Raw genomic sequence first — 25765 nt, forward strand, 5'->3', positions numbered from 1 at the left:
CCCAAGTTCCCCTTTGCGTTCCCACCCTACCATCTTTTCAGGTCTTGCAATTTAAAGGCACATACATTCTCTCTTTCTTGCCTCCCGTATGGTGATGACCTGTTTTCCTTCTCTGTCTCCTACCAGTCTGATTACTGACATGTTGCCACTTTTCCCTCTTTTTTTCTTTTTTTCCAGTTTTGGCTACTGCTTTCTGCAGCTGCTACCTGCTCTCCCTTCTTTAATAAGATTAAGGTTTGTAAGCCAGCTAAAAGAGAAGAAGTAGCCAGCTTCCAGGAGGTATACGTTGGAGAAGCTCTATTAGCTATTGACAATAGAACTGGAAAGCAACACGAAGTTAGGATGAGTTAGCACTAGATAAATCAAGATTAGAAAGTCTCGGTTCACAACTGTTGTTCCAGGCTGAATCACTGTTGAGAGCATCATGTACACTGCACTTACGAACTTCAGAAACTAGGTGCACTACTCGTTCATTAGATACAATCCTTAGAGAAGTGTAATGCAGTCTGCACAACAGAGGTTGCACCAATTAATCAGACTTGCTGTGTGTCAGTAGGTTAGTTTGGATACCAAAAGGCTGCTCATTGGGATGGTTGAAATTGAATTTTCTTCTGGAAGAACCTGCAGTCTGATTTTCCTTCTTTCAGAGTCCCGGCGCATCCTGCTACCTGTAGTTCTTCACCACATTCACCTTCACCTACGACAGCAGAAGGAGTTACTTATCTGCTCTGGGATCCTCAGCAGTATCTTCTCCATAATCAAGACCAGCTCTTTGGTAATCTGCGGCTTGATTATTTATTTTTTTTAATTGCACCACTTATTTATAAAATAAAGAGTGAGGGGTTTTTATAGGATTTATACAGGTGGGTTTTTTAATGCAATTCTGCTAACTTCTGTCAGCAGGAGAAGTGAGGGTCTGCTTTTGTGTGTGTGACTCCGAGCATTCTGATTACACAGTGTTCTTGCAGTTAGGATGGGAAAAAACATACGCATTTCCTAGGTTTGACACTGTTTAATTTTCTTCATCCAAGCCCAGAACTTAGATGTCAGTGGAGTCTAAAAGCTTTACACAGCTCTAGGTCTTGTAGTCCTGCAAGAGACAGTAACTAGCACTTTGTGATTCATGTTAAGAGAATACTCTAAAATTATCCAATCAATGAAATCACACTTACTTCTGGAAATCGCTGCTGCGTTTAAACACCCGGCGTTGATGATCACAATAAGCTGATCTCAAATGGTAACTTGATCGTTTAAAGCAATGCTCACACAGAGAGTGGGGAAGCTTCCCCACCTCACTCTAAAGGAGAAAGCTCACGGTGCTAAATATAATTCATGCCAATGTGTACTTCCAATTACAAGTTACAGTTTTGTGTGAAAGGAATAAGATGAAAGGTATCATGGTAATAAGCTAAAATAACACTGCCATGGCATGAAGGTTCCTGAACATAACTTGATCCCGTTGTGTTCTAGAGTGTATGCAGACCTTTGATTATAGATTTACCTTTATGCTGTGACCCTGAATGTTTCCATCAGAGACTGACGAGGTAACACACACACTGGCATCACAACAGTGTCTGGTACCAATGTGGAATTTGATTGTACTTCTTTGAACCTCTATTGCGAAGCACTCGATCAAAACAAGTTTGTGGTATGGATGGCTCTGCAGAATTGTCTTTGTTAATTCCATTCTCTCCAGTTTCTAACTGTCTTGTTTGCTCACCGCTTACCGTAGGAGGGAGATGTCGTGGAGGAGGTTGAGATGATGGTGGAGAGCCTCCTGGATGTGCTTTTACAAACTCTGCTTACAATCATGAGTAAATCGCAGTCTCAGGAGGCGGTAAGAGGGCAGCGTTGCCCGCAGTGCACAGCAGAAATCACTGTTAGTAACTAACAATCAGTTTCTATTTCCTGCTTCTCTAACCTTTGGTTCAGCCCCTCACCATCACTGGCACCTCATTATCATCTCTGCTGCATGAATGCCTGGGGCTTTGTCTCCTTCCCTTAATAAGCCACATATCCATTCCTTCATCTGCACAGGAGTGAGGTCTGCAGGAAGCAGTGGAGATCAGGAAGTTTTTGTGGATTTCCCAGGTTATTTTCTTACTTGACTTTGCAGCTGTAATTGAGAGAACTTGAGGCATATGGTAGCTGGGTATCTGCCTAGGTCTTTACCCCCAAATAGATGTCACCAAGGGCTGTATGAGTATCAGGCTCTGATTCCTGATGTTCAGTGAGGCGGGTCCCTGTTCTTAACACCCTGGAGAGCTTCTGTCCAGGCTCACTGGTTATTTCATGCAAATGAAACAGAACATAAAATTAATGGATCCCAAATCAAGTGAGCTGTTGAGCTTGGTGGGAGAAGGGGGAAAAGCCACTGTTTTGTCCAGACTGTCAGCATAAGCCACAGGAAAGAAGTTTTTCATTGGCATGCAGTGGAAGAGGAGGAAAAGAATAGTATTCTGCTGTTCAACTTTCTTCTTTTCTGGATTTGTTGGCCTTTTCTATTCGAGCTTACTGGAGGGGTTTTTTGCATGTCAAGAGTTTCTGATGCAGCTTTTGCACAGTGGTGGTGGTGGTCAGAACATCCCTTTTTTTTAGACTTGCTTTTCTATCAGGCTGAAACCTCAGAGGTGGTGTTGGGGGCAGAGGTGCACTAAGGTACACCTCTCACAAAAGAGACAAGGTTGTATCTTTCCATGTTAACTCAGATAAAGTAACAAATGGTGGAATCCTAATAAAGAACAAGGCATTTAGTAGTTTTCAGACATGCTCTTTGATACAAAACAAGAAAGGTGCTACCTTGCCAACATCCAGTAACATCTCAGTTTCCTTTTACTGCCACCATCTGACTTACTGTTATTTATCAGATGCCACCTCACACATGGAGCACACCTTTTCCTAACAAAGTTCATCCCTGTAAAGTGTATTGGAGCAGCCTACATCAAAGCTTCCGGGTAGATGCTTGAGCCAATTAGAAAATAAAATCAAAATGGGACGGACAGACCCAAGTACAAAATCCCCTTGTATTTGTTCCTGAATTTATATTTCACAGCACAGTGATACGTGGAATCTCACTAGATACTGCTTAGAAAGTAGTTTGCGTATGTTCCAAGTGGAGTGCTCATTGTCGCATTAAAAATCAGTGTTGTACAAGCAGCTGGCAATCAAAAGACATAGTCCTGATGTTCTTGGCACTGCCTTGCTTGTTATCTTGGACAGATTGCTTAACTTCTCTGTGCTTTGCTTTCAGATATATAAAATGGGGGAGCTCATCTTTGGAAAACACTTTGGGATACTGTGGTAACTGGTTAGGGTGCATCTGTTTTGCAGGCCAGAAATGTAATTGTAGCTCATGTAGGCTTACCAAGCTATATTCAGAACATCTTGCTGGCGTACTGCAAGTCCTGTAGCTACAACAGCACATAGCTTGGCGCACAATAATAAGCCAAGTATTTACAAGATTCCAGACACCTTTTGTAGCCCATACTGATGCCATGCTGTCATCGTGGTATCAGTACCTAACCAGTTAGTTTAAATAATTCCTGGTATGTCTGCATGAGCTGCAGTCACACCTTTGATAGACATCATATATTAAGAAACTGAAAGAGGTGACTGTCAAAACCTGCATGCTTGGAGGGCAATTCATTAATGTCCATATTAATCATTTTAAATTGGTTTTGGTTAGACTACAACATTGCTTAAAAGACCTTTAAAACTGACATCTATGGAGGAGCCTCTAAGAGGTGTATTCCTATGTACAACAGTAATTCAAGAACTGTTAACACGCAGTATTTTTCAGTCTCTGTGCATGTCAGCTTTCCTCTCATAGGCATTGGGGCCATTTCAGACCCCTCCCTTTGTACCCTTCCCCAGGTTGAATTTTGTTATTCGTGAAATTCCAGGTTCTCTGAATGAAATGGTTTCTCATTTTGGTCAACAGGGAGAGTACGTCTCCTGCCTTTTATCTTTGCTTCGTCAGATGTCAGACACTCATTTCCAGCACTTACTGGACAACTTCCAAAGCAAGGATGAACTAAAGGTACAACAGAACATCATGTTTGTAGGCTGATTCACTCAGAATAGGGAGAGCCAAGGGGAATCCCTGCATCATTACTTGCTCTGCTAATCATTCCCATTCACTGGCACTCTATTCATGGACCTTCCTTTCACTTTTATAATAACAGGTGTTGTATTAAAAAAACATTTAAGACCACGGGGCACTGAATGATCGTCATAACAGCAAATAAAGTCCCCAGGTAGATGTTATTTGACACAAAGGGATAATTTTATTGTACCACACAAGATAGTCAAAGGAACAGGGGTTCTTAATCCTGTGAATGTAAGGTCAGTAGTTCTACAGCGTGTTACTAGATGTTCAGTATGCATTGGAGCTTACATACTAAGGGTGTTGATTTTATGCCAAAAGAGAGTTTCAGGCCTTTTGGGAGATACAAATGTCTCTAGCAGATGAACTCTTTCTTGGCAAAGCAGTAGCTGTACTACTCCACCTCCTGCATGCTTCCCAAGTCTGTGAGCATTCACTTGAATCATGGCCTTTGAGGAGCAGGAGGAGTTGATGAGGGGTACAGACCTCTGGTGGCCTTTCTGCCACTGACACTCTGAAATAGCACATCTCCCAGCAGCAGAAAATAACTCAGCTTGCACAGGAAGGAGGAGAATTGCCAACACGATGAGTATTTAAAGGCAGGATAATTTAATAAAGATAAGATTTTATATAAAATGGTTTTGATTAGCATGGCACTCAATAAAGTATGGACAGTAAGAAAAAAAACCTAATGTGGCAGGCCATTAACACATGAAAAGGGGAAGCAGTGAGAAGTCCTCTCTGAGTAGGCTTTCAGCTTCTAAACATTGCATGTGCATATAGAGAGGCTGAATAAATCAGGGAGATAAATTTGGCATGATGATTTTTTTTGCCTTTAGGTTGCAGGGTTCAGGGTATCTCAGGTTGATCGTTACCTGAGATTACTACCTTTCAGGTAACTTTCTAATTGCTCATAGGAAAATGATTTGCTAAATTAATTCACATTAATTTTAATACATTTTTTTTAAAGCTAAATTATAGTTCTTATGTCAGACCAGTGAAAAGGTTTGTCATTGAACTGAAACTGGTTGTTACACGTGAAGACCAAACACTGTTGCACCTCTGATCATCTCAAGGATATGTTCCAGGAGTATCACAGAGCCTCAAGAGTTTATACCCACCTTTTTATATATATATATATATATATATATTTCAATTTTTCCCTTTCACATACTGATGTAACATTTCCAATACTTTTTTCTTGCTTGGAAAGGCATTGTGCTCACTTACTGCTGTTAGCGAAAATGAGGCCAGAAGTCAGGGAGCTTCTGGTGTTTTAGCTCAGCTGCACCAAGATACTGACCTACCCCCACCCCAATAAAGGAGTAATGGTTCTGAAGAAGCCTTGCTCTGCCACTTCAGTGCTGTCTTGATTTTCTGTAGAAGAAAAGCCAATAAAATCATAGTCTGCAAGGCCAGCAGCTTCCTATGTTTCATCCCCTCTGTTGTTCCTTGTAGACATAGGGACGTAGGTCACCAAACCCAGAAATGTCTTCAGGTTTGGGGAATTTTTTGGAAAGCAAATACTCAGCTGAATGTGTTTCAGGGATCTTTTCTGCTGCCTATCGCCAGAAATGGGGGGTTCTGTTACTCTTTTAGAAAGTGCATGAGAAGTTTTATTGGGCTTGGGTGTAACAGAACTTGTAACAGAAGTGCAAAGACATTTGGAAAGATACATAAATGAAATGAATGCATAAAAAGATTATTATGATTCCAGTATATTTGAAAATAGCTGCAAATTGACACTGGAGCTATGGGAAGACAAACACAATTACACACATAAAGGTTTTCATCCCAGTGTAGATGTTAAGATGCAACTTGTTTAGTACATCTTAGGTGCGTAGGAAATGAATAGAGCCATATCCCCATGTGTGTTGTGTCCATGGTTTCAGGTGAATGGCCTAGTAACACAAAGCTCCAGGGGAGCACACAGCTTAATTGTCTGTGTTATAATCAAGAAAACAGATTAATCTGAGCTGCTGGTGGGTTTATTAATTTTGTTTGCCTATGTGACAGGAGTTCCTCCTGAAGATTTTCTGTGTGTTCCGGAACCTGATGAAGATGAGTGTCTTTCCTCGAGACTGGATGGTGATGAGGTTGCTCACCAGCAAGTAAGTAGAGAAGCACGTATAAACTGTTGGTGTGCTGTGCTGGAATTTTTTCTGCTTAGCTGGGCAGATGAGACCCGTGAAGCAGTGTGTCTCATCAGACTGAGATGTGGTGATCGGGACAGGAACTCTGTTTATCCTCATTTGCAGTTAAACACTCAGCACCAAACTGGGACTTCTGTACTCCTTCTGTTTCTTAAACTCTCCCAATATGCACAGGTATCAAGAGTTAAAAGTTTAAACCCAAAGCTGAAGTAGCTGCATTAAGGGTAAGAGTAACACAGCAACTATAATAATGCATGGCAAGGAACAGCTGCCCACACGGAGTGGTAGCAACAGGCACACCTCTCAACTCCCTTTCCCAGTAAACTACAGAATTAAACATCTGGCTCTTCCCGTTAACATCACTCATTAAAGAGTTAACCCACCTAGCAGGAGGGTTCAGTGAGTGTTGAAGAGGAGGAGCAGACCCTAGTGATGGCACCAAGTGTGTTACAAGTAGCTCAAACTTTAGGAAATGCTCCTCTCTGGGGCAACAAAAAAAAAATCTTCATGTTTAAAATGGGAGGAAGATGGGTGTTTGCTTTCATTTCAGCAGAGGTGACATGGCCCAGCCATGCAAAATAGGATTTTAAACGCTCCCACGTAAATTCTCAGTCTCTGTTACTTAATGCAAATCATTCATTAAACCAGAGAAAGACACACAACTTCTATGTGAACTTAGCAGTGATTCTGTGGGAAATGCCTGTCTCTGTACATACAGTAACATCACTGTAATATGTTCTACACCAGATTGAAATGTTGGTTTTCTGTTTTCTTTCTCTGTCTCTGACTGCAGTATCATAGTTACAACAGTTCAGTACCTGTCTTCTGCACTGCATAAGAATTTCACTGAAACGGACTTTGATTTTAAAGTAAGAATTAATACTCAACAAATGTTATGACATCTTGCCAAGTTAGCAGTAACAGGGCCACAAGAGCTGTTCTCTACATTAGCTGATTATACTTGCAACATTTATGTGAGTATCTGTGAGGAAGATGACCTAATGATAAAAGACTTGGACTTTGAATCTGCTGTGGAATTAAGCGGTAGCAAAACAGGTAGTACAAAGTGAGATCAAATCAGAAAGATTGAGCACCCTCCTAAAGGGAGCAAGTATTTTCATAAGCAGTGGAACTAACAAAGTGTGTTAGAGATTCATGGCTAATGAAATGTAAACTCAGTCAATGCTTTTCCTGAAGCTGGGGCACCTGTGATCTTCCCCTCCCAGAGGTGTCTCTTTCTGGGTGTTGACTTTAAACTTGGAGGAACACAGTATCTTGAAGAATGTTTCCCTGTATCTGATGTAGTTGAAAATGGGCAACAAGTTCAGTGTTACTAAGGAAAAGCTAACAGACATGTACCTAGGCATACACACAACAGAGCATGATGGCAAAAGCCTCGTTTGGGAAAAAAGACCAAATTATGGAGCTCTCCTTCCTGATCTAATATACTCTCTGGGGATTTCTGAGGGATCAAATCTGTTTAACCTACAGAAAAAAAGGATTTAAAACTTTGCTGAAGTCACCAAGTTTACTCATTTCTGAACTCTGGTGCGAAGAGGGAAGCCCAATGGCATTACCTTCTTGGGGTTTTTAACTGTAGTTCCTACCAGGTTTTAACTAATCCCCTGGTATCCTATAAAGTTTAGTATCTCAATAGTTAATGCATACTAAGTTATGTCTTGATTACAAAAAGAAGCAGTCTGATTCTGCATATAAAGGAATGTGTGTGTGTCTTGCTACACTTGTTTAGAACTTAATCCTTGAAGTGTCATGTTGTAAAACTTCCTTCCTGTGTCACAGGTGTGGAACTCTTACTTCAGCCTGGCAGTGCTCTTTATAAACCAGCCAAGTCTCCAACTAGAAAGTGCCACACCAGCTAAGCGGAAGAAGATCCTGGATAAGTAAGAACATGTTTTGCTGGGTTCCCAGCCTCTTCTGCCACTTCAAAAAGGAGACTTCTTTTTCCACCACAAGTCCCTGTGTTTTAATATGGAACTTGGGATGTGGAAATGCATGGGAAAAAAATAAGTACCTCTCCTAATACTGTGTTCAGTGATGAGTCAAGTTGTTTGATATTCTTGTGTTGACTTAAATGTGAATTTGATTACATTTTTTTAACATCACTGCCTTGCCAGTTCTTGTTCCGTTAGGCAGTTGTCCATCTCCTCTCTTTCAGATACGGCGATATGAGAGTGATGATGGCATACGAGCTCTTCAGCATGTGGCAGAACCTGGGTATGTCTCTTTCTTCTCTGTCCTAACAACCAAAGCCTGCTTTCCCGTTGGAACGTTTATTTTTTTGGCTGTAAAGCACAAATTTAATTTGCCACAGCTAAAAGCAACTTTAAAAGTTTGCAGATGATTCAAAAGCCAAAGTTGTCCTCATTCAGAATTACAGAATCAGAGAGTCAGTCAGGTTGGAGAAGGCCCTTAAGATCGAGTCCAACTGTAAACCTAATGATGCCAAGTCCATCACTAAACCATGGCTACATGTGTTGATTAATAAAGCCCAGAAGTGGCATACACTGAAGCTTTTTTCTTGGTGTACATATCTGGTATGTACAGCAAATTCTGCAGTACTACTTTAAGAACACCAAACAGAGAATCCAAACCAAAAGCCCTGTCCACAGTAACACAGTGTTTGTGTTTTAAAATTTCACCTTCCTTTTCCTATATATTTTGATTAAGAATGAGGGAAATATAACTTGCCACAGGTCTGAAAAGGTAAATGTTGATTTTTTTCATCTAGGACTTGCACTTTTAGAAGTGTGCTGCAGTAGTCTTGGGTTTAGGTAATTCAGGTAGTCAGGATTTTATTAATAGGAGAGCCACATAACATCTGTATGGCATCGGAGCAAGTCCAGCTAGGCCAGTGTCCTGCCTCCCTCAGGGACCAAAAATGATACCTGTGGAAATGTTTTGAGGACAATCAAAGCATGTAGTTATTCTAGATGGAAATTAAAAATGCTTGCTGATAGGGATCACAAATAATAGAAGGTTTTGAAAACAGGGAAATCATTAAGAGGGTAAAAGAATGATACAAATAAAATTGGATAACTTGATAACGTGGCTGCAAACAATATATTAAAAAAGCCAAATATGAACATTTTACTTAGAGGAATGTAGGTAGGAGTGCTGTTCGAGAAACAGGGACTATAAATGCATCATGCTGATAATGAGTGAATGGGAGCTACCTGTAAAATGGCATGAGTAAAAAAGACACCATAATCTTGGAGAAGATGTGTAAGACTCTTTTGTAAGAGAAGAGGGATGATACTACTGCCCCAAGTTTTGCATAAGTGCACCTGATTCTGGAGTAGTTTGTCTGGTCCTGCTTTCCTGCTCAAAAAAAGCCCAAAACCAAACAAGCAAAGTCAAGTTGGGCAGAGCTCAGAGAACAGTCAGGAAGATGACTATGGAAGCAAGAAAATGCCTTATTATAAAATACAGAATAAGCCTGCCTCATCTGGCACAGCTGAGATGGTAACAGCCAGACTTGATCACAGTTTCTAAGCATCTGTGTGGAGACTAGAAGGCTCTCCAATAAAACAGAGATCGAATAACCAGAAGACAATGCTAGACAAACTCAAATGAGAAGCAAGAAGCCCATTTTAGATCTTTTAGATACAGATATTTATCACTGAATGCTGTTCCAAACATGACTATTCTGATTTATTCTCTGTGACTGCACAGTAAGCATGCCACAGAAGAGATTGTTGGCAAAATGCCTTGAGTTTCTGTTGCTGAGAAGCAAAAGCAATTTGGTCCTAAGTCAAGGTCAGTTATGAAATTGAGGCTTCCATAGCACTGAGGATGAAGAGCTCTGTAGTTCTCTGAAATCTAAATATGCTCTATTAAATACCACTGTTCCCACCAACCCTTTCAAAATCATTTTCTTCATAAGTTAGAAGTATCTGTAGGCTCTTTTCCCCATTTTAGTGGTTAATTTTGACATTTCAATTCCTTTGCAAGTAAAATGCACTGACAGTCTTTGCTGAGGGCTTTCACAGTGAAATTCAGAATGCTCGCAGAGCCTTTGCAAGGAATGGCATAAAGCAAATACTGTTTTCCAGTCCTTTCAGGAAAAGAATGTGTTTGCTTTCCTAATGCTCATGCTGAGACTTTGTATTGCAGGGGTTCCCTATTTTCTCAGTGACAGAGGCCTTTCTTTAATTACAATTGCTTTGTGTTGTACAGGTGAACATAAGATTCACTTTATTCCGGGAATGATTGGCCCCTTTCTTGGTGTTACGCTTGTTCCACAACCAGAAGTCCGGAATATCATGATCCCCATCTTCCATGACATGATGGACTGGGAGCAGAGAAAGAATGGCAACTTCAAACAGGTGAAGTGGCTTCCCAAGCATTTGTAGCATTCTTTTCCTTGTTACTGTGTTCGGGGAAATACTGGGGGCAAGTGTCTGGATAAATGCTCTGAAGTAGTAAATTCTTTTCTTCAAATTGTCATTAATTCATGTGGTTATTTATCATCCACACACTCACTAAAATGGCAGATCTAAACTGTCATTCGAGAATAACAGACCTTTTCCATAACCTGACCTATTAAAGGCTGTGTGGAAAAGCATTGTTTTTATTCCTCTTCAACTCCCCTAGTTATTACTATTGTTATTATTTACTACTATTATTATTACAGTAGCATTTGATCATGGTCCTCTTTTTGTTTGTTATAGCTTAAGAATAGAACAGTCCCTGCTGTGGCATGTACAGTTATAAAGTACAGATACTCACAGTCAAGTTTCAGGACCTATTTTATGTATTAAGAGAAACTCTTCATAATCTTCATTTAATTCTTATTCTCAGTAATGTATTCTAAACTAGAGCTCCAAGATATTTCTTAAATTACCTGTGGAGCAGTTTTCCACAGTGTTTTATGAAGCATATATGAGAACTTTTTAAGATTAAAGACAGAATAATCATGTATATTAGTGAGAATGAAATAGTTAAATAGCACAAGATGTATTAAACCTTAATAACATCAGCTGCTGGAACCAGGAAATTGTTGTCCAGTGCAGTGCCAGAGAGCTGACAGATAGATGCATTATGGATTTCTGTCAAGTCATTGTAGATCACAAGAAGGAGAGGGTGATTTTTTTAATGTTGAGCTTCTCTTTACTTCTGGAATACTGAACTGGTTCTCGGCAAACACTAAAATCCTGGAAGTTCCTTTTTGAGCCCTTATTTTATTCTCTCACATTTTAAGGTTATTTTTTCAGCAATACAGAATAATGGTGCAGTCTGATTCACGGGCTAAATCAGGTCACCCTTTAATGATTTCCAGCGGCAAGAGCACGAGCCCCATTTGTGTGCCACTGGGTGATTTGCTTTTCCTTCTCATCTTTATTTTCTTTGCAATTTGGCAGCTGAAAACAGAGAAACTCAAATTATACTTGTCTGTAAATAAAAACAAGCTGTATTTCTACAAATGCTCTCAACCTTTAGGAACCTCTGTCTTCAATAGGGCTGAAAGTGTGTTTTCTACAAGATTTCCCAAACTACATGAAATGGTTCTGTTTAATGTTGGACACATTGATTTTTGCACTTGAATCAATTTAATGGCAATGTCTGATATCAAACTTGATAATAGGTGGTATTAGACTGGGGGGGAAATGAATACATGTTCAAAACCTTTTAAAGGGGAGAGAAACATAATGATACTGTTGTGTGAAAAGAAAATGCATCATATAATCATAGACAGGCTCAACAAATCTGGATTTAAGGAACAAATAATCTTCCAGTGTAATGATATCTGGATGACTGGAAATCACCTAGCAGCAGAACCGTCACAACAGACCAGAGGCAAGCACGCCATGAATTAGATTCTCTGCATGGGTATTCTGTGACAGTACAGGATGTAGTTTATCTGATACACTGGTTCACAGAAGTGTGTCTGAGTGATTTATTTGGTTAAAAGATAAACTTCAGAAGGTCTTTGAGGAAGAAGTGTTTCCTCCCAAAAATGTTTATTTAGATCCCGATAAGTGAAAGGATAATTTAGTATTAGTCCTGTTTCACTGAAAAATAAGAGTGTGCCCATTTAACTGAGCCAAGGAGAAATAAATCACTTGCACATAGAAGTGGGCAGCCCCAAGGCTGAGAAATAAAATATTCTTCCATTCTTCCTAGTGTTTGCAGCTCATCTTTTACATGAGCAGCTCATCTGTGACCAATTGCTTCTTCCTCCAGGTGGAAGCCGAGCTGATTGATAAGCTGGACAGCCTGGTGTCCGAAGGAAAAGGTGATGAGAACTACAGGGAACTCTTCAGCCTGCTGTAAGCTATGCCAGTGTCCGCTCACTCTGTGTGGGGCAGGGTCATTGAAAGGGTCAAAGGCAGGAACCTGTGCAGGCAGAGCTCCAGGGCTGATCCTCACAGAAAGCAGTAAGGGGCTTTCTGGCAGGTTTTCATGATGTGGGTTAGTGAAATAGAAATACATCACTCTAATTCTGAACAGAATATAAACTCTAAATTCTGTCTTGTTTCTGTGACACGTGGTATGCTGCACAGGTATGTGTAGGTACCATCCTCCTATCAAAACTTGATTTGCTAGAGAAGCCAGTGCCTTTCTTTTTACATAGCAGTAAGTGAAATTGTTTAGAAGAAGCCTGTACTGTCAAGCTAAGTCAGGCCTCGTTAGAGCACAAGAGATTTTCCTCACCATTGTCCTTTGCTTCTTCCAGTATTTGCAGGTCGTGCTCTGGTTGGCTCAGCAGTTGCAAGGTGCTTCCTGCAGACTCTGTAATGACAGTGTGGGTCCACTCCCTTTCCCACCTAAAATGTGTACTTACAGGATAAACGTACAGACTTTACCTCTGACTTTCCTCTTGGTTGATGACTGATCTGTCTCCAAATTTCACTTCCAGTGATCCTAGCTGATTTCAAAAGAACTTATTTTGAAATGAACTCAGAGTCCAGAGCCATTAACCCTGAATCTTTTGGTGCTGCAGTGAGCCACAGAGCAGAACTTTAGCCATATATCCCAGCCAATTTTATGTGGCCCTCAATAGCATGGCAGAAGTTTGAGGCTCAGCCTTTGTTTTGCTGGAGCCAGTACGTGTATTTCTGCATTTACAATGGCACATACATTCAGTTTCAAGATAGATCAGCCTGCCCTGCCTGTGTGCTTATGCTTAGGAAGCTCGTGAATGTATTTGCTTTTGATTTGTGTATATTCAGCCTTGGGAAGTTGGGCATCTTATCTTTGCAGATAACCTCAGGCTATTTCAGGGGTAAAGGAAAGAAAATATCCACTCTCATTTTTTTAATTTCATTTACCTGGCAAGGGGAATATTGTGCATTTCTTTTGCTCCAGTTGAAGACGTTTGTCACCTGGAATGTTAAGAATTCAGGGACTGTAGGTTGTTAAATGATAGCAACTGGATGTAATAGCAAGAAACAGCCTGGAAGTGCAGCAACCTTTTAGTTTATATTTGCTACTGACTTCTGAGAACAATGTGAACTTTGAGGAAACAGTTCCACAAAGCTAATAAATGCTGTGTGATAATGAAAATGACCCTGAATTTTTGCTGTCTCAGCTACACTGCTGAAATGTGAATTGGCTCCCTCAGCTGGAAATCATTCCAGTACAGAAGTTTGCCTCTTCTGAGGACAACTGTGGCACCCAGCAGAATTTGTTTCCTCTTGCCAGTACAGAAGTGGCAAGTTCTGTACCAGAGGTGGAGGTTCAGAGATGGAGTTTATTTCGCATGTAAATTTGCTTCCTTTTTTCACATTTAAAATCTGATTTTCAGTGCTCTCACTCTAGCCTTCTCGCATCCTTCACAGCTGTCTCAGGGAGATGCTCGCTGTGGTGTCTGGTTTGCTGAGCAGGAACAAATTGCCTTTATTTACAGTTTAAATAAATTGTGATTTAAGGTATGTTGGTGGCTAATTAGGCAAAACTTCGTGTAGGGATGAGCAATGAAGAGGTATTTGCAGTAGGATTAGACTCCTTTCCACCTCCTGACTGCTGTTTGCAGTTTCTAGGCTACAGGTAATACTGTGGGCGTCAACTCTTGCCGTGAGCTCTGCTCTTTTTCATAGATTTTATATGACAATGTGAATATACTTTTCCCCTCTCCTGTCAGTTCTGTAATTTCCTTGTCTTTGCTTCATGCCGCCTGGAGTAGAACCCAGCTCTTTGGGCCTTATCCCAGGTAAGACGGTAATTCTATGTCTTTGTTTGATGAGGGAGAAACCAAGTTTCCTGTGGCTGTCTGCATGCACTGTACCACCTCCTGGCAAGTTTCATCTGCTGTATTTCCATCTCCAAACAGTTTGCTGGAGAAGATTGAGCAAGAAACATGGCGGGAGACTGGAATCTCTTTTGTTACATCAGTTACTCGTCTCATGGAGCGTCTGCTTGACTACAGGTACCTGGTTATATCTTCTAAGTGTAAGAAGTGTGTAAAGAGGTAGTACCAAATTTCTTTGCTACAGGGAGTATTTTTGCTTATCAAGCCACATGGTTTTCCAACGGCAAATACCATGTAAGCAAGTCTAACCCACTGCTGTTGTACTGAGGTGTAGTCAGGTTGCTAAATAACTCCTATTACTGCCATGTACTCGCCTAATTCAGCAAAACAGATCCTAGATGCAAGAACGAGCTGAAATGCCTTTGCTGGACCAAGATGTGCTGAATGCCTCATGCAGGGCTAGAAAACTTTCCATCCAAGGAGACTGATGTGTCAGCTGGTGACTCATGTGTACAAGACTCCACTCTAAATTAGGTGTCCTTTGTTAAGGTTTAGACTGAAGCTTGCAGGACTATTGTGTCAATACAGCTGAGCTTTCATTCACTTACAAGGGTATTTTAGTTTCATATATATACAGACAGACATTCAGAGATGTCTTTATGGAATGACAGATGATTTGAAACTAAATGGAACTGCCCTAAATATTTCTATCTTTAGCCTACTGACAGGAGTGCAAATTATTTCTGCTCCTTCTGCTGCTCATTATAGGTGAACACCTGTGACTAGGCTGGGTATTCTGCAATCCCAGATCATTTTCTGTGCTTTCTGGTTTGCTGCTCTTGTTATCCTTACCAGTTTGATCAGATCTCCTGCTTGTTTCCCCACAACAGCTCTGCTATGCCAAGACCAGGTATTGGGAGACCTTTAAAGGGAATGCAGGGGAGCTTTTTTTTTTCCTTTGATGACATCTGCTGCCAACACAACTTTGCTACACAGATACACCCTTTCATGCTTAACTGAGGAACACATACCAGGTTTTGATTTTTTAATACACATCAGATCTTTTCAATCCCAGAACAGGACCTTGGAAACACACCGGCATCTCCGGGAGTCCAGCTGCCAGTTAGTGGATGCTGTAGTCCTCAAGACCATTTGCTGTGTCACTGCTTTAAACATCTTGTATCTTTTTCACAGTTGAATTTGACTTGATCTCAAGTCATAATTAGTAATTTGTGAAGCCTTTAACTTTTCATACTGCTTGAATAGGAATGATTTCTAAATTATTCCAGAAACTAAAGGTAAATTTTGTGATTTACCTATGAAAAGTGAGCAGTCTAGTCAAAATTGCTCAGGTTGGATCTTTCAGCGTGCCAACAGTACACTGGATAGGTGAATTCATGAAGCTAATGCTTTGACTAGGAAACCACTAAATACTTACATCTGCCTAAATAATATATATCTACTTTTATAGTAGATTTTGCATTCAGATGATTTTTGGCCATTATTATGTGATTTTTGTTCAGGTGGTTGTGAGAAATGAAGTAGCAGTCATTACAGGTGCTTGTTCTCTGAAGCAGACATGTAAGAGGACACTCAGTTCCCATATCATTTAAGCCATAATATGGAGTTTTTTTCTTAGAGGAACTTCATAAAATAAAGTATATGATGAACTGTTGCTTGTGATCTAAGGAAACTGGAGGATAAGACAGCTTCAGATGTATTTTCAAAGGACTTTTTTCGCAGATGTATGTTTCAACACTGTCTGCTTTCCTAGGGACTGCATGAAAGGAGATGAAACAGAAAACAAGAAAATTGGCTGCACTGTTAACCTTATGGTAAAGATGTTTCCTTTCTCTCTTTGTACTCCTGCGCAACGCTGTCAAAACTGGGCTGGGAAAAGCTGGGATAGGAATCTGTTTCAGGCAAGTGTAGTAGTTTCAGAATCCTAGCACTGGGATGACAGAACAGAACAACAGGGATTGTGCTTGAATTGGAGCCAAACGGGTCAGGTTCCTCAGGGCCTTGTCCAGCAGAGTTCTGAGTATCCCTGTGACAGGTTCCACAACTTCTGTTGCCTTTTCTTTCATCTTTTGACAACCTTTGCTTAAAACAAAATAATGACAAGGTAAAATTAGTGGGTTAAATCAATGTGAATGTGAAAATAATTATTACTTCTTTCATACAAGTAACGTATTCACCTTTGAATAACTTTATACACACACAGGGGCTCAATAACAGCTCTCTTTTCTTTCATAGAATTTCTATAAATCTGAAATTAACAAGGAAGAGATGTACATCCGCTACATCCACAAGCTGTGTGACATGCACTTACAGGCTGAGAACTACACAGGTTAGTAATGCATTGTACTGTGGTCTGCTTGAAATCCTGTGGAAGGTTTTGACTTTCCCAGTGTTACACTCTAACATCGGATTCATTCTTTGGGAAAGAATTGTAGGAATCCGTTCTGGCAATTGGGAAAGAAAGAATCACAGGATCACAGAATCATTTGGGTTGGAAATGACCTCTGGAGATCTTCCAGTCCAACCCCTGCCAAGGCAGGACCACCCAGAGCACATTACACAGGAACATCTCCAGAGAGAGAGAGTCTGCAGCCCCCCTGGGCAGCCTGTTCCAGTGCTCTGCCACCCTCAAGAAGAACCTGAGGTCCAGCTCATTCCCTCAAGTCAAATAATGTATGTCTGTGCCTACACAGCCATGTAACTATTTGGTTGCACTCTGAATTTTGCATTAAAGTGTTCTAAGAGAAAAACCGATCCAACAAATCAAGAGAGTGGATCAAATTTAGAGGAAGTAAAATCATAAAACCAGCATTATGTTATCATTTGTCATATCTCCCTACACTGTAGTATTTAGAGAGCACTCAGAAAGTGTAAAGACTCTGATTTTGTCTTGTCCAAGTTCTGTTTAGAGCTGCAGATTCCAAACCTAGTTACATATCTGAATGTCTGACCACGCATTTAAATCAAGGAGTGGTAAAAAGAAACTTGACATATTTGTACCTAAAAATCAGGTTTGCAGGAAACAGCTTTTTGCTGCTATTTTAGGTAGTTGAGTAATTAATGATCATCTAAGACTTGAGAGTTTTGTCTCAGGTTGTAAATCAGAAGTTACAGGCTGTTTAGGAAGCAGGTCTCGTGACCATTCAACTACCGGCTCTATTTGTTTGTTGTCATTGATTCAATGTTCAATAATTGCATTTCCAACAGAGGCTGCATTTACTTTGCTTTTGTACTGTGAGTTGCTTCAGTGGGAGGACAGACCTCTGAGAGAGTTCCTGCATTACCCATCTCAGTCAGAGTGGCAACGTAAGGAAGGTCTGTGCCGTAAGATTATCCATTACTTCAACAAAGGGAAGGTATGCCAACTTCTTCTCTCTTCCAGCAGCTTCCTTCCCTTTTCCTGACTTACTTAGGGCTTGCGAGCCTGTCCTCTCGGTTCTGGAAGTAAATTTATATCAAAAGCTTTTCTAACTTGACACATTGTTTCTTGGCTTTCTGGACAAAAGAAAAACAGATGAAAAAATGGATATGGGCATTGCATGATGCATAACATTTGGAATTAGTTTAGGTAGGCCAACAGAAAAAACACCAAAACCTTTAAACCAAACTCTGGATCACCTAATGTAGCAGAATGACACCAGTTCCACAGCTTTTTCGGTCAGGACCGCATTCGGTAGTTGTCTATGCAGATTGCTGTGTTATGACTCACTTCAGGATTTGTTTTGTTTCTAAGCTATAGAAGTAAATGGCAGGCAGTGCCCTTTATTAAAAAAGACTAAAGTTTTTCCAGTGTCACTGTTCAAGTGGCTTTCAATCAAAGTGCAGTTCCATCCATTGCACTAGGAGAAAATCAATACATTCCCATTTCACATATTCAGTTTGGGTTTCCTGCAGTAAGTATTGTTTTACTTGCTGCAGAGGTGGGTGTTAAGTCCCCTGTGGCATGTGCTTGGGGAACATTTCAGAGATGAACCTTACAAGTGATATCATCTGTCAGAATGTTTTCAGATTTTTCCTTTCTCTAGAAAAATTCCTGCAGCTTCTGTTACTGGAAGATAACATCTGTGTGTGCGCCCCGGGGTGGGTTTTGCCAGTGATGACAATGACAGTGGCATTAAATACAAATGTGATTCGGTTCTCATATGGGGCTGCCATTCCAGCTCCTTTCCTAGCGCTGACAATAGAAAGTTGCGTTTGGCAGTGATATTCTCTGCAGAACCTACAAAAGGAAGTCAGATCCCTGTGTGTAGGAAGAAATGGCCTATTTATGAAGAAGTGATTCATTAAGAATAATTATTTATGGAGTTGTTTTTACCAGAATTGTTCTTTTGTAATGACAGTGCATATGGTTCTCTGCAGTTTCAGAAATTCTCAGGGTTTTTCAGATTGCACTTGGATTACTGATTTGTGCAAATACTGCAGTCCTGTGCTGCCTGAGCAGACAAAGATCATCTAGAGGCTATGTAAAGGAAATAAGCCTGTGTTTTTAACAAAACCAGGCACTCCATGGATGCACTGAAGGGGACTGAAAACTTGACGGATGTAATTTCACCATAAAACTCTGACCCGATTATAGTGTTAACCTCTTGAGGGATTTTCCCCACTGGATGTTTTTGGAGTTCCTTGACTTCGTCTTTTAACACTCTTTTATTATAAATGGTAACCAAATAACTAAGTAATCCACTTAAGCAGTGTATATGTCACTCAAACTGTGGAAGTCAAAGACGCTGAGAAGCCAAATTCTCCTGCTGCTTTTCAGCACTCTTTCTGTTTCTGTGTAACAGGGAACAAACAGTTCAGGGAGTGGAAGAGATTTGCTTTCCTCACCTTACATCTGATAGCTTCTTTCTGTGCTACCCTAAGATGGTCCCTTCTCACATCCCAAAGAGTGGAATGTGTTGTTCTGTGTCCTGTTGCATTTCTAGAGTTAAATTTCTCATGCTGCTCCTGGCATCTCCTACTAAGAAAGGAGGTCAAAGCAGCATGAAAAGGAAGTAAAAAATATCTTCATTTGTTGGTGGGATAATTTTCTCAGCACAGCAGTGGGGTAAAACTATGGCCACAAGACTGCCTTGTGAGTTTGGCATAAAGGCCATGCCAGTGGAGGGCAAGGAGTGGTGGTATGGCCCATGGCAGGCCTGGAGCACTGCAGTGGGATGCAGAATTGAGTCACTCCTCTTCTCAATATTGTTGGCAGCAGCTATGTGCTGGGAAGGAACAAAGGTATTGAAAGCCCTTTTAGCCTTCACTCTGGTTGTGTGCTCCCTCCTATTGATTCCTGGTATGCCTTGGATGGTTTCTGGCTCAGTCAGCAGAGTGTGCAGGTGCAGAACTGTAATTGAAGATTTTTATCTTCTTTTTTTTTAAACTCACAATTTTGTCTGTTAAAACTCAAGGTTTTCTGGTTGAAGAAGACTGAATAGAACAGTTCCCAACTGATCATGCTTCTGGACAGCAGTAGCTTAAAAACTACACAACCCTTTTCTGTCCAGTTCACTGCTGGATTTTACTAACTAAAATCCTGACCAGCTCCAGTTGCAGCATCACTGTGTGTATTCTTCTTTGAGCAGTGAAGTGCTGTGAGAGACCCAAAGCTGTATTTCCAAAGTCATTTATTTTTAGATCATGTGCTCCATACCCAACATTGAAATTTTTCTTATGCACCCTCATATAAATTGTATTTCCAAAAGAAATCTGCACCCTGGCATGTGAGTAGATATAAGCTGCCACTTACAGAAGCCAGTTGTCTCTATCTGTGCCTCCTGGTGTGCAGTCAGTAGCACTCAACTGCGAGTTCCCAGTGGCATAGGAGAAAGCTGCAATAATTGTCATATGAATGTGTTTTTCAAGTGAAGGACATGATTACAGAACATGCAGCCAGATCAGACTTCAGCAAAACAGAAAGCAGTGATGAAGGAAATTAACAGTGGAGACATTAGGAGATTATTTGAACGGGGGAAGAACGATGCTTTGGAGGGAAGTGACGCTTGCACAGCACATGGAATTCCATATTAACTTTCTAGACTGTGAGGATGGTACTCATGAACATCACAGATTTTAAAAGTGAGGATCCCAGTGACTCAGATACCCATTCATTCTTTTTTTCTTTCAGATATCTTCAAACTCTTTTCTCTCTCTTAAGAAGTTACCTGTACCTTGTGTTTCTTTGCTTCTCTATCTCATGTTGTAGCTGCAGAGTATTCAGGTAGCAGAGTGGATTTTATCTGTGTGGAAATCCAGCTGAAACAAAGAGAGAAAGCCTGAGTTAGGGTGACAGGAATAGTATCAGGGTACATGTAAAAGAGCTGGTCTAAAGAGAAATAAGATGTGAAAAGGAGCTTGAAAAGGTCACATCTTTAGGATCACCTCGAGGGAAGACAGCCAGCTAGCTTTCTGCTTCTGTCCACAAGGCAGATTAGAGAATTATGTAGCATCCCATTTGGAAGTGAGACTCTGCTCTCACTCTGTGTGACCAAAGCCATTTATTCCTGGCCAGATGTTTCAGAGAGACTTTTCCATTATTTCAAGTGAATGTAGATGAGGAAAGGACTGAAAATCTGTGTATAGTGTCTCTCTAAAGAATATTAAAACCTACTAAACAATGCAGTGGTGCTTGTGTTTGCAAATACAAACACGGAACTGGTTACTGCTGTTGATCCCAATTCAGTGTATCAGTTTGTATGCCACGGATTTTGACAACCCACAGCGAAAATCCTGTTTGAGATCACGGATACCTGAGTAATATTCTGAGTAGTCAAGTACCTGGTCTTCTAGTTAATTTCTTATGTGTACTATATTTAGCTAAATAAACCTCAGGCTTCCCATCATCTCAAATAACTGGCAGAATATCCCAACTGATTCTGGAAGAATCTTTTATTTAGCAAATTCTTAGGTAAGTTTTTGTAATTAACTGAACCTAAATAGATGTACAATCATTATTTTCGCATTTTTAGTTCTTACTAAATACCTTATTTTAATAAAAAAGTTCCTACATGTAGTAGTTTTGCTGTTCAGCAAGTAGCTGTTTGCTATTTGCCTACATGTAGTAGTATTTGCTATTTTGCTACAATACTACAGATAGTAGTTTTGCTATGCAGAGATAAAAAGCTTTCCTGATACTAAGCATGAGAGACCAAACACTACAAATGTGTGTGAAGTGTTGTAAAGTACTTAATACACTAAATCAAACAGTGTAGAGATTCATTTCTAAATGCAGATGCACGTAACCAGAAAAACTATTTCCATATTGAGTGCTAATATTTTACATAATTACTGTTAATTGCTGTTACCAATAATTTACAATATTGCTACGAATATTCCTAAAACCTTAGGTGACAGTCTAACTCACACATTAATTTTGTTTTCACCACAACAGAGTCCCACTTAAAACAACTGGCAAGTTAGCCCAGTAATGCATAAAAGTTAATCCAGTAAAGGTTCAACTGAGACCTTGGTGTTCCTTTATGTAAGTGTGGTAACAAACAGCCCCCCTAGAGGCTTCGTATCTCTGCAGGATAAAGATGATGGAAAGGAGATTCCAGATCAAGGTGTAAAATGAGCACTTGAAAAAGCTAAGTGATGTAACAGAAGTCTTTCAGAGTGAGGTGCCCAAACTCAGTCTTTCTCTGCCTTACCTCTGAGGGTAATGTGTATGGTATGCTAGGAAAGATTTATTGTGTGCAGACTGGAAGTTTTTTTGCTTTCAGTTCTGAATATGGGTATTCACTCAGAGCAGTGATAAAGGTCAATCCTGAGGGTGTTCTGTCCCTGTATTGGAGTGTTTCCCATTGCTTGACAGTTTTGTGCTTTCAGTAGGAAGCAGCAGCCTTATGTGTAGGGGAGCATTTTGCTGGGGAGCTAAGCCCCAGCTCTGCTCCAGGGAGTTTTAGTGCAGAAAGCAAAGGATATTGGGGGTGGGTTAAAGGGGTGTCTAACAAGAAGAAACAAGTGTTAGTTGTATTATCTTTCTCTGCATAAGTTCCCAGTCTCATGAATGAACTGTCAAAAAAAAGCAGTATGTGTGTGTAATTTCAATGGAACATATGCCTCCGTTGCCATCTTGAAGAAGGAATTAATCTGCTATTTAATGGAAACCGTTTCATCACACTGCATTTTCACATCTAATCCCTGGCATTTCATACCAAATGAATTCCCAAAATTGAGCTTCCATATTCCTCTCAGCTGCGCTGGCAATAACAGTCTGTTTGCTGTGAGTGTGATCTGCTTTGGTTTCACAGAGCTGGGAGTTTGGAATCCCGCTGTGCAGAGAACTGGCCGTCCAGTACGAAAGCCTCTATGATTATCAGAGCCTCAGCTGGATTCGAGTAAGTAGCAGCAGTTTGTCTCATCTAGCCCAACCTCCTGCTCAAAGCAGGGACAACAGTAAATTCAGATGGCCTGGAAACACACATATTTCATTTTAATTCCAAAAATATGAAGGACAGCTTGTGTCTCACTTGACATGAGAGGAACAAGAGAGACAGAATGAAGGTAACCACTTCTGATGTTCTTAACAATTTACAAGAACCAGTAAAACCAAGCACATGATGAAATCAGGGCACATTTGCAGCATCGTGCTTGAATCAGAAAGTCAAAGTTCAGGTTGTTACTTAAAAGCTTTATGAATGTGAAAATATTTCATTCTGCTTTTGTCCCCTGGGGTAGCACACATGTATCCAAATTTAAGATTTAGGCTGTGTGGATGTATTCTTATACACAGTGGTTTAAATTCTCTTTACAAGTCAAATTTATTCTTCTCCAAATTTACCTGTCTGATTAGGACTCATGAACTGCACTTCTGAAGAACCTGTTTTCCTCAGAGTGACCCTAAAGAGAGTTTAGGTGACCACCTTGGATGTGCACTTCTTTATTGTAGACATGTAGAACATCTTGTTGTACAGGAAATACCGTCATCATGAATGATGAGCAGGGTAAAGGCTTAGTCCAGTTGTGAATCAAAGACTTGCTTTCCTAAAACATCAGTAAATCAGCTATTCTTGCTGCTGCTTCATTATTATTTGGATCTAATCAGCTGGCAGATGAGGAGCATTGGTAGAACCAGTTTACCTCATCCTTTCACTCACCTGTGTGGGATTGGTTTTCTGTTCAGGTTTCCTAAATCTGTGTTGCCTTGAACCAACTTGAATTTCTCCCCACTCTAAAGAGTTCTTCTCTGTGCCATTCACACCATTCAACACATCCCTTTACTTTTCCTGCAGTGATTTGGGGATTTTCTCCCTTTTAGAAAAGGCATTAATGGGTATGGGAACCAAGAACAAAACCTTGATACAATGTTGGAACTCAGAGCTGCTGTTAGGGTTCCCTGCAGTGGAAGCAATGATGTCAAATTGCTGCTTCCCTTTAAAAAGCTATCTTTTTGCTATAATGAAATTCCTGTGAGCCTTTCAACTGAGATTCAGTTTGGCAAGGGGTCTTGAAATCCCACTCTGGATATAAATGCTAGCACAGTGCCACAAAGCTAATCACTGGAACTAGAGAAAAGTCCTTTTACTTTTTCAAAACCCCTTTTTCCTCCATGTTAAACCTACTGGTGCACAGAGCTGTAGAAGATTTAATTTTGTTTCAATTTTTTTCATGTCCCTCAACTCAATTAAGGCAAACCCAATTGACATGATGTAATTTCCCAGGCAGTGGTATAGATTTTGAGCTGCAGGAAAGAATAGGACACTGTGAGCTAGGCAACATAGATCTTAATCTCAGCTCTGCCATTAATTCTGCAGTGCTAAGAAGATTACATGCAAGACCTGTTTAATTTAAAATGAGATACAACAAGATTTTCATATGTCATCTCCAGAAGTGTAGAATGAGTGTGAGGATCCCATAGTCTCTTCCACCGTGAACAGAGTCTGTTTCATTAGTAATTTTTAACAGAATGTTGGTCTTTTCATACAAATAGTGGGAGCAAAAGGGTAATGTGATGTCTGAATGTGTCCTGAGATTCTAATGTTTAAGGGTCTGATAGCAGCTATTTTTGTCCTCCACAGAAAATGGAAGCCACCTATTACGATAATATCATGGAGCAGCAGCGCTTAGAACCTGAGTTTTTCAGAGTTGGCTTTTATGGTCGGAAATTCCCATTTTTCCTGCGGGTAAGCCAGGCTTATGCAAAACATGACAAAGTGGCCAGGCTCAGAGCAGCAGTTAAAGGCTTTGTACTTCTGCTGTGGAGATACGATGTCTGCTACCCAGCTTATGGTTTTTCATGCCTGCACAAGTAGCAACAGCTTTCTGGCTGAACTGAAGGATGGGGTCCATTGGAAATGTTCTTGGGAATGGAGAGCAGAAGTTTGAGTCATGCCTGTGTGTATTTTTGACGACCTGCAGATGCAGCACAAGCTGCCTCTATATTAAGCAAAATGCTGTACTGCAGCAATGCTGGGTCATTACTCAACTAATTTTCATCATCTCAAATTATCAGGCTTTAAAAAATCCCACACGACAGAATGATTCTAATACCAGAGTGATGACTCTCTTAAGCTATCTGCAAGCAAAAATTTCCTCTTTCAACAAAAGCCCAGCAGCTTCTCTGGCCACGTTCTCACTTTGAGCTTATTGTCTGCTGGTGCAAACAACATCAGCTGGGTCCGCAGCCCATTTTAAAAGTGCAGTTATCTTCTTTTTCTAATGAGGAATCAAAATGGACAGTTGTTCATCCCATGTCTTGTTGTTAGTTCAGAGCAAGGAAGGAATATCATCTGACAACTGCTGCAAGAGCCGTCTACAGATTGATGGTAAATGCCATCTAGCTTGACAGGCCAAGCTAACTTAGAGCGTGCTTTCAAGGACTGGAGGTGCATATTTTGTGTTCTCTCTAAACAAGTAGCTAGTCAGGAGATGGCACCACTTGAGTTATACAGTAAGAAGTCACAAAATGCCAAACTCTACCATTTTGAAAACTGCACTCTTTAAATTTCCTTCTGATTTGGGGTTGGTTGGTTTGGGGTTTTGGGATTATTTTTTTTTAACTAGAACTTAAACACTGGTGTTTGATTACAGTCCTTAAATGGAAGCATGGGCAGGGGAAATAAAGGCAAGTTGGGATTAACCAAGGTGAAAACACCAATGGATAAAGAAGTGGCTTCATGTTATTCAAAGGTGAAGAGTGCCACAAGGTAGCAGCCTAAATGGGTTTGTGTAACATACCTGCAGAGGAACCTGAAGAAGTGGCAGGTGTTACAGTACTGAGCAGTAGCAGCCCTTTGATGACCTCCATACAATCATAGAATCATAGAGTGATTTGGATTGGAAGGGACC

The 25765-nt window shown here is 40.5% G+C and overlaps 1 protein-coding gene across 9 annotated transcripts in view; it reads left to right on the forward strand.

Moving 5' to 3' along the window:
* DOCK3 (dedicator of cytokinesis 3) overlaps positions 1-25765 on the forward strand; it is a 184872-nt gene that overhangs the window by 132308 nt on the left and 26799 nt on the right. For 6 of the 9 annotated variants that reach the window (XM_061346909.1, XM_061346903.1, XM_061346907.1 and 3 more), the window contains exons 24-39: positions 648-775; positions 1733-1879; positions 3941-4039; positions 6122-6216; positions 7052-7127; positions 8059-8159; positions 8435-8493; positions 10456-10604; positions 12463-12548; positions 14405-14431; positions 14552-14647; positions 16245-16305; positions 16727-16820; positions 17699-17847; positions 22729-22815; positions 24496-24600. In XM_061346909.1, the coding sequence (XP_061202893.1) occupies positions 648-775; positions 1733-1879; positions 3941-4039; positions 6122-6216; positions 7052-7127; positions 8059-8159; positions 8435-8493; positions 10456-10604; positions 12463-12548; positions 14405-14431; positions 14552-14647; positions 16245-16305; positions 16727-16820; positions 17699-17847; positions 22729-22815; positions 24496-24600 (1559 nt within the window). The remainder of the gene's footprint in view (positions 1-647; positions 776-1732; positions 1880-3940; positions 4040-6121; positions 6217-7051; positions 7128-8058; positions 8160-8434; positions 8494-10455; positions 10605-12462; positions 12549-14404; positions 14432-14551; positions 14648-16244; positions 16306-16726; positions 16821-17698; positions 17848-22728; positions 22816-24495; positions 24601-25765) is intronic. The other 3 variants (XM_061346905.1, XM_061346912.1, XM_061346906.1) reach the window with 2 other exon arrangements.

This window comes from Neopsephotus bourkii, unplaced genomic scaffold, assembly GCF_033783945.1.
Source record: "Neopsephotus bourkii isolate Nb327-2 ecotype Australia unplaced genomic scaffold, CSIRO-AGI_Nbou_v1 NB_284, whole genome shotgun sequence".
Taxonomy (NCBI): Eukaryota; Metazoa; Chordata; class Aves; order Psittaciformes; family Psittacidae; genus Neopsephotus; species Neopsephotus bourkii.